The sequence below is a fragment of the Chinchilla lanigera genome, unplaced genomic scaffold, assembly GCF_000276665.1.
Source record: "Chinchilla lanigera isolate Chin_1 unplaced genomic scaffold, ChiLan1.0 scaffold00005, whole genome shotgun sequence".
Taxonomy (NCBI): domain Eukaryota; kingdom Metazoa; phylum Chordata; class Mammalia; order Rodentia; family Chinchillidae; genus Chinchilla; species Chinchilla lanigera.
Genome location: NW_004955406.1, coordinates 38,078,259 through 38,087,340, shown reverse-complemented (window position 1 = coordinate 38,087,340; position 9,082 = coordinate 38,078,259). Strand labels below are relative to the sequence as shown.

Sequence of the window (9,082 nt, the reverse complement as noted above, 5' to 3'; positions counted from 1 at the left end):
AAAAAAAAAACTGGGAACCACTGAGGCAAGTGATTCCCTGTGAAATATTGCATGATCTTGGGCTGGTCTAGACAGTTCCAGATGGGAGTCTCTGATCAAACATTCTATCCGTGGGCCTGGACTCAATTCTTTCCTACACCCAGCAGTTTCCAAATTGTCCTCTCTCGTCTTCCTGAAACAAATTATTGGCTCTAAGCCTTTGATTTTCTGTACTTTTATATAATCTTCAAGTTCATCTTGAAAAGCGTCATATGGCTTCTCTGAATGCTTCATTAGGTTGACAAAAATGGATTCTCCTTGTCAAGCTGAGAACTTGGTGGCGAAATCTGATCATATATATCCAGTACTTGCTTTGGGTTTTTTGTTTGTTTGTTTAGCATGAATTTTCCCCTGAATAGTGTGACTGCAACAATCAGGGAGCTAAAAATCATGATGCAGATTACAAATCTATTTTTGTCCAACTCTCTACTCCTCTCCACCTCAGAATGTGGAATCTTTTCCTATTGAAATGGTAGCACAACTCCACAGGTGCCTTTTATGAAAAACATCTGTAAAAGGTTCGGTCTCCGTTCATCATGGTATTGAGAAATCGCAACTCTCCAGGGTGCTGAATTTCATTCCTTGGCAGGTCGTGGGCGCTTCTCTCTGCCTCTTCGACCTTGGGGTTTGCTCATCAGCCCTCCTCTCCTTTCTTGGTGCCCCAGATGCACAGACCCTGCCAGGCCACCTCTTTCTTCTTGCCCTCCATGGTGGATTCAGGCGCGATGCTCCTGGGAATATAGGCAGAGAGCAGGTGGGTCGCTTTCTTCCCTTCTCGCCCCAGGGCGGTTGACCTGGGCCTAGGCATAGACTGCGCTGGCCTTGCTGCCCACACGGCTTCTGGAATGCGTGACACAATGCAGGGCCTAATGTCCTCATTTGATGACCACAGCCTTGGCCTGGATGGGTCCTGTCTCTGTGCCCCTGTGTGTGTGTATGTATGTGTGTGTGGTGTGTGCAAGTGCCTGTGTCCACATCTATTCTCAATTCGCTCCCCTTGTTCACTGAGGCACGAGGGCCCTGACAGTCCCAGAGACAGCAGGACCTCACCAGGATCTCAGGGGCCCAGAAATCCCAGCTGCTCCACTGGCTGACAAGGACACACACAGGTTCATTTGAGTTTATGCATCCAACACTCTGTAACTACTCCCGAGTTTGGCCAAGACTAGTGTTAGGTAACAAGCCATCCCTTTCCTGGTTTTCTGTGGAAGGGATATAGCAAAGATGCTGTAAAATTAGTGTCTTTTTCAGTAGATGTATCATAAAGCCTTATCATTTTATACTCAGCTGAATTTTTAGGTGGAGAAATCTGGAGAAATACTGAAGGTAGAAGACTCTTACTATGCTGGGTGTAGAGGCACAGGTCTATAATCCCAGTAGCTGGGAGGCAGAGGCAGGAAGATTGCCAGGAGTTCAAGACCAGCCTTGAACATAGTGAGCTCAAGATCAGCTTGAACTACATAGTGAGACCCTGCCTCAAAAAAAAGAAAAAAAAAAAAGGCTTAGTATAATCCAAATCTAAATAAAGATAGGACTACACAGGAGGTAGTAGAAATTCAGACTCCAAATGCATTTCAAAGTGAGGAGAAAGAGGAAGTAGCAGAATGGAACTGGTAGGTAACTTCCAGGAAACAGGAGAAAGGTGGGTATTGATATAGGAAACATGTATGATAGGGAATATAGTAAAATGCTCATAAAGATGTTTTGTGAGTTAGTGACTGGAGGTAAGAATTTAGGGCTCTGCTGCAAAGAAAAAAATTCCACAATAGTCTCAGATTCTTCTTGTGTGTCAATCCCTATCAGCCAACTACCTGCCTGAGCCTTCACATGCAGAAGATCCCCAAATTACACCTGAGCTTGGAGGGAGGGGCGGGTGGGGGAAAAGCCCAAGTTATATCACCGAGAGGTACAAATTCTATGCGATCGTTATGCAAATCTAAAATGTACCAATGCAATCTAATTTTAAAAATAAAGAAAAAAACTACAGCTGAGCCCGGTTGGAAAGGTCTGGGATGGATCAGCCGTGTTGGTTCTGCTTCCTAGAGGCGAGAACAGCGCAGAAGAGGGGCCTCTCCCCTCACCGTGAGTGTCACTGAGAGCTCCAAGCTAAAGGGCAGGGGGTGGAGTGGGCATTCTGCAAGGGCCCTGGGCTGCTCAGAGTGAGGTGAGAAAAGGACCTAGACCGAAAATACAGATCTGGGAACATTCAGGGTACAGTATGTTAGGTACCAGGGGAGGACAAAAAGCCTCCATGAGGGTGAGAACAAGGTCATGAGGTTAACACTTCGGGAAAGATTTTGTTGTTTCAGGGAATGACAGCATGAATCTGTGAGGAATTATAGTCGATTTTTACGTATCACACAATTAAAGGAGGCTGGGCATGGTGGTGCATGCCTGTAATCCCAGCACTGGGGAGGCTGAAGCAGGAGGATCATTGCAAGTTCGAGGCCAGCCTGGGCTACAAAGTGAGCTCAAGGCCAACCTGAACTTCACAGTAAGACCCTGTCTCAAAAAGACAAAAAAAACCCCAAACAATTAAAGGATTATTAAGTCACCCCCTCAGCCTCCACTTTATGGGATAATTTATCACTGTATCTTATTAAAATCAGATCAATAATTTGAATAACAAACCTCAGGAGAAAAAAGAACTCTAAATTTTAATTTTTAATTAAATAAGAGTGTTTTCTAACCTTGTTGCTTTAAAATTATTGTTTTAAGATTTTTTTGTTTGTTTTTGGTTTTGTTTTGTTTTGTTTTGTTTTGTTTTGTTTTGTTTTGAGACAGGGTCTCACTCTGTAGCCCAGGCTGGCCTCGAACTCGAAGTGATCCTCCTGCTTCAGCCTCCCAAGTGCTGGGATTACAGGCATACATCACCATACCTGGCAAAATTATTGTTTAGCGCTCATGTGACTGTGATGTCAAGATGATGTTATTGTTTTCTAAAATTAATTTAAATTCATATTAAATTAAGTAACTCACATTCTACTGTAGAACTTTCATAGATGTAACATACAGATACATGTCTATAATTAGTGCATAAGCATAGCAGATGAGCTCTAATACTTTTTATGTGCCATAGTGAGAAAGAAGATGCCCCGGTCACTGTCTGACTTACAAATGCATCTGGTTAACAAAAAGCCATTCTCGAAAAGAAGCCTTCACGTGCTCTACAGTGGTGTGAGGTGGCTGTTCCGACCCCTTCATTCGACGCAGAGATGGGACTTGCGAGTGCACGCCGGCCCTTTAATGCCATGGCCCTTCCATCTCCTCCCCAGACAGAACCGGAAGGCCCAGCTCTGGCAGTTGAAAGCAACATGGAGGACAAGGGAGCAGGACCCCAGGTACCGAGACAGCGGAGCCCCTGAAGAAAGAGCAAGGGGTTAGATTGACCAGGGCTCCCAAGGAGGAGATGTATAAGAAGATTATGTTGGAGTGGAAGAAATTTGTTTTTGTTTTTGTTTTTTTGGGTTTTTTTTTTTTTGGTCTTTTTTGAGACAGGGTCTCGCTATGCAGTTCAGGCTGGCCTTGAGCGCACTTTGTAGCCCAAGCTGGTCTCGAACTAGCAACAATCCTCCTGCCTCAGCCTCCCAAGTGCTGAGATTACAGGTGTGAGCCACCACACCCAACCAGAATATTTTTATTTAAACCTTAGAAAACCAAAAAAAAAAAAAAAAAAAAAGACAGAGAGAGAGATGTTGATAAGAGGGAAAAAAAGATCAAAACTTTCTAAAGAGGTTGCTGTTACTACCCACACAACACCGTCAACTTTTAGTGTCCCAAACAAAGTTTAAATATGCTAATCAGGCTTAAAGTACCCCAGATGTTTTCATTATATAGACCAGTTAAATCTACAAAAGAGGGGCTGGGGATTTAGCTCAGCGGCAAAGTGCCTGCCTGGCAAGCGCAAGGTCATGAGTTCAGTTCCTGGTACCGGAGAAAAACCAAAAAAAAAAATCTACAAAAGAAATTGGAACAATTCTCAGAAAATACTTTTTAGAAACTTGACAAAGACAATCTGTAATCAGCATATACTACATTTGGAGAGTTTTTCATAGGATATGAAAGTAATTTCATTGTCAACCTGAAAACAATCTCTCTAGTGTGTCTTGCTTTAACGCTCCTTTCTTTTTTTTTTTTTTTTTTTGCGGTACCAGGGATCGAACTCATGACTTTGCGCTTGGCAGGCAGATGCTTATGCCACTGAGCTATATCCCCAGCCCTAACATTCCTTTCAAGGACATTATTTATTGATAATACTGGGAAGAGATTTTTGCTATTCAGTAACACTTGACAAACTGTTATCTACTCTTTTTTTGACAGGAGGAGTAAAAATACGAATTCATCATTCAAGAGCTCTCCTGATAATGTAACTATTGTGACTGCTAAAGATTAGACTCTCCTAAGGAATAAGGAAGACTCGGCATGCCCCTCATGGCGCAGAATCGCAGGAACAGCAAGAGGCCTTTTCCCCTGGAAAGTCTTTTCAAGCCACAGGTGCCCCGCAGCAATTACTTGCACCTTCTGGAAGAGAAGCAGAGACTGCAGCTGAAGAAATTCCTCCTGCACAGGATGTTTCTAGTGGCCAGCATACAAGCGAACATGGAGAAGAAAGAAATCGCCGAGTACTACGACCAGGTGTTTCAGTCGGTCCTGAAGCACCACCTGGGGGAAGTGGTGACGGGGATACTGCTCATCTACCCCAACTCGGTGCTGCACATCCTGGAGTCCTCCAGCGGCACGCTGTACCACGTCCTTCTAGATTACGTCACCCGGGAGAGGAGCAGGACAGAATTTTGGATTCAAAAGATGAAAATTATAGTCATTTCTCATCACATCCCAGCGAGACTCTTCATGCAGTGGTATGTCTCGGTAGTGAAAGTGCCAGTTCTGTATCTCGATGATGTGACACAGTCCCAGTCCCTGGAGGAGGTCATCACCGATTTCTTCATCCAGACACACAAACTGGCACTCTATGTTTTTAAAACTGTTAAAGTGGGCGGTAAAGGGCCAGGTGATAACTTGCACCAAGTTGCACCCGACCTGCTCCCTCAAGAACAAATCATAAAGTATCTGTGTAAATCTGAAGAATTCATGGACCCAGCGACATTCATAAACATGTATAACAAACCCTTGCACGTCACCTCGGACTCTGAGGTGGTGTGGCCCGCCCCCTCCAGCCTGTAGGACTGAAAGAGGTAATATGATCGGATCTCTTTTTTGTTTGTTTGCTTTTCTTTTTGTTTTTGTTTTTCTTCCAGTACCAGGAATAGAACTCACGACCTTGTGTTTGCCAGGCAGGTGCTGAGCTAAATCCCCAGCTCCATGCTCAGATCTCTTTATTTGTGCTACCTAAATAAAATTATTTCTAACATTACTCTTTCCTTTTTTCTTTTAAAAAAGGCTACTACCATATACACAAAGCTAATATGTTCATCTTTATGGAATAATATCTATTTGTTTTGATGTTGAGCTCACTACATTATTTTAAGGTGGATGGGTCTAATAAAATCACAGTAATGGGCTGGGGATACAGCTCAGCGGCACAAGCGCCTGACTGGCAAGTGGAAGGCACTGAGTTTGATTCCCGGTACCAAAAAAAAAAAAAAAGATGCATGAAAGCTGGGCATGGTGGCGCACGCCTGTAATCCCAGTACTCGGGAGGCTGAGGCAGGAGGATTGTTGTGAGTTTGAGACCAGCCTGGGCTACATAAGTGAGCTCAAGGCCAGCCTGAACTGCATAGCGAGACTCTGTCTCAAAAAGACAAAAAAACAAAACAAAACAAAATCACAATAAGTTTCACTCTTGTTTGTAGAACAACTCAAAACTTGTATTGATTAAATTTACTGCTGTATTTAAAATATACATAATGATCACATTCATCATAGGGACTTTGCCCTGTGTATGATGTGTCTTGCTTCCTCTTTTTCCCACTCCCCGCCCTTCCCTTCAGCCCTCTTCCCCTCCTTACGTACAGAAGCTTTGTTTCCATTTTCTCCCTTCTTTTCTCATTTTCCCCCCTTCTTTGCTTTTCCCCTCTCCCCTCCCTGGTTCCCCTTCCCAGTTGAGCATTTTCTTCCTATTTTATAATATCTAGCATGCATTCTGGTCCTTATTTATACTTTTGGTTTCTCATACCAGAGAAACAATATGATATTTACACATGTGTGTTTGATTTTTTTCACTTAAGAGTATGGTCTCCTCAGGAGGCTGAGGCTGGAGGATTGTTGTGAGTTTGAGACCAGCCTGGGCTACAAAATGAGCTTCAAGGCCACCCTGAACTGCACAGGGAGACCCTGTCTCAAAAAGACCAAAAAAAAAAAAAAAGAATATGGTCTCAAGGTGCATCCATTTACCTAGAAATGTCTCAGGTTTATCCTTCTTTGTGGCTGAGTAGTACTCCATTATATTAAAAAAGCACACATCTTTATCCATTCATTGGCTGATAGAAATTTGGGCTGTTAGCTGGGTGTGGTGGAGTACACCTGTAATCCCAGCACTTGGGAGGCTAAGACAGGAGGATCGTTCTGAGTTCAAAGCCAGCTTGGGCTACAAAGTGAGGTCAAGGCCAGCCTGAACTGAAGAATTCTGAAGTAATAAGAGCAAGAGCCTGTCTCAAAAACAGACAAAAAAAAAAAAAAAAAGAAAAGAAATTTGGGCTGTTTCCAAGATTTAGCTATTACAAAACGTGCTGCCATAAACATGGCTGTGCATATATTATTGTGGTCATATGTTTTTAATTCTTTTGGGAAGACACCAAGAAGGAGAATAGCTGGGTCAAATGGAGCCTTTAGTCCTACTTTTTTGAGGAATCTCCACACTGATTTCCCAAGTAGTTGTACCAGTCTACACTCCCACCAACACTGGAGAAGGATTCCTTTTTCCCCACAGCCCCACTAGCATTTGTTTTTGGTTGATTTCTTGATAATAGATATTCTTTCTGGGGTGAGATGGAATCTCAGCATTGTTTTAATCAGCATCTTTTGAATGACCAGTGACATTGAAAATTTTTTCATATATTTATTTGAATAACTCAATTTTTAAAGAGAGGACTAGATAAAAAAGGACAAACACAATTTAGATTTTCATTCATAGACAAGAATACATGGAAAAGCAGAAACACAGCCAGGCGTGGTGGTGCATGCCTGTAATCCCAGCAATCAGGAGGCTGAGGCAGGAGGATCGGGATCGTTGCAAGTTCAAGACCAGCCTGGGCTACAAAAAAGCTAAAAAGTGTTTTAGTGTTCAGGTTGAACACTAAGCCAGCCTGAACTGCATAGAGACCCTATCTCAAAAAGACTAAAATAAATAAATAAATAAATAAAGTTATCCAGTGAATAAAAGTAGTTTTGGGGCTGGGGATATAGAAATAAATAAATAAATAAAGTTATCCAGTGAATAAAAGTAGTTTTGGGGCTGGGGATATAGCTCAGCAGCACAGCGACTGGTTGGCAAGTGCAAGGTCCTGAGTTTGATTCTCGGTACGCCCCCCAAAAGTGCAGTTTGTGAATAAAAATCTATATTAATATACGGGAAATTATGGTCCTTTGGGTTTTCCCAAACTGGCCACTCCAATATATTCAACCCCGCACACCCTTCGTGTTACTCCGTTGCCTAGGTGGCTTCTAAATGCCTCCCTCTAAAGTCAGACTAGCTTTGAGACTGCCTGTCCACAGCGCCCAGCAGGAACGAGTCCTAAGACTGCCATGAATTTGGCCCTGCTCGCTTGAATGCAAACACTGTGCTCTACACAGTCCAGCGGTTTCCAGGCGACACTCCTGGTCCCCACCAACCACCACTCTCACCCACTTCAGCTGACCCCAGAATCTGGCCTTCCAGTTCACCCTGGATTTTCAAGACAGCCCAGCTCACACCGTGTGGGTACAGCTGAGTTTTCCCATTGATTCCTGCTGGAATTATCCATCTATGAACAACCTAAGTGACTTGATTTAAGTCATTAGGTTTTGGGTGGGTGATTATGCAGCAGTCCAGAATAGGGCTGTCCACGTTCATCTCTTACTCATTCCGTTCATTATGTACCTAACATTCACAGGGCAGCTGTTAGTAATTATTTCCCAGTGGACCAGTCACGGGTAAGTAAGATGTATATCTACCACCCTGCCTAACATCGATCTTCTGCTGATCCATAGTAATTTCTGGTATTAGCAATACTGGAAGAAAGTGAATTCATTAATCCAAAGAGAATAAAAATCAGAGTCTTTTTTGAAAGAACTTATGAAAAATATCTAAGTGGTTGCTGATTTACTTAGCACACTATAATTTTTAGTTTAAAGAATCCATGAAGTCTTAGCTATGAAAATAACTAAAACAGCAGGGCATGGTGGCGCACACCTGAAACCCCAGCACTCGGGAGGCTGAGGCAATGTAGCGAAATACTTCCAGGTTATTTCACATTGTATGAAATTATTTAAGGTAGAATCAAGAGTCCTCCTCCTTGTGGTCAATAATTTAAATTTCCGGGGGCTGAGGATTTAGCTCAGTGGCACAGCGCCTGCCTGGCAAGTGCCAGGTCATGAGTTTGATTCCCGGTACCGGGAAAAAAAACAAAACAAAAACATTTCCAGATTACCTGCTGATAGGATCAATACAATATACAGTGCAGATTTTAAGAAAATCCAGATAAAGCTCCCCCTGCCAAATGCCTTTCATGTGTCCACTTTCCTCCTCTTGTTCAGCAGATGAAAAATCTGAGAACTAAAGACATGAAGGCGTTTTCCCAAGAGCAAATGTTGGTACCCAAAGTCTCATTTTACTTTACCATATTCACCATACAAATCTTGATTGCTGTACAAGTAAGCTATCACTCCTGTAAACTTACTTTTTCACATATTTTAGAATTTTCACATTTTGTTATTTGGCCTTTTTTTTTTTTTTTTCAGGGTCTCACTTTGTAGTTCAGACTGGCCTCGAACTCAAAGTGATTCTCCTGCCTCAGCCCCCTGAGTGCTGGAATTAGAGGTGTGTGTTACCACATCTGGCTAAAATTATTACTCTTTAAATCTAAGGAAAATTTTATATCAGCTG

The 9,082-nt window shown here is 42.8% G+C and overlaps 1 protein-coding gene across 1 annotated transcript; it reads left to right on the top strand.

Annotated features, from left to right (window-relative positions):
• Nucleotides 1-3,190: 3,190 nt before the first annotated feature.
• Nucleotides 3,191-5,413, top strand: LOC102020978 (uncharacterized protein C7orf62-like). The gene is made up of 2 exons (XM_005375199.2): nt 3,191-3,380; nt 4,360-5,413. Exon 2 carries the CDS (start codon nt 4,462-4,464, stop codon nt 5,221-5,223), a length of 762 nt encoding a protein of 253 aa, XP_005375256.1. The 5' UTR covers nt 3,191-3,380; nt 4,360-4,461; the 3' UTR covers nt 5,224-5,413.
• The last annotated feature ends 3,669 nt before the right edge of the window (nt 5,414-9,082 follow it).

Bases quoted from the DNA above. Each gene is read 5' to 3' on its own strand.
- LOC102020978 (XM_005375199.2), top strand. From the start codon at position 4,462: ATGCCCCTCATGGCGCAGAATCGCAGGAACAGCAAGAGGCCTTTTCCC.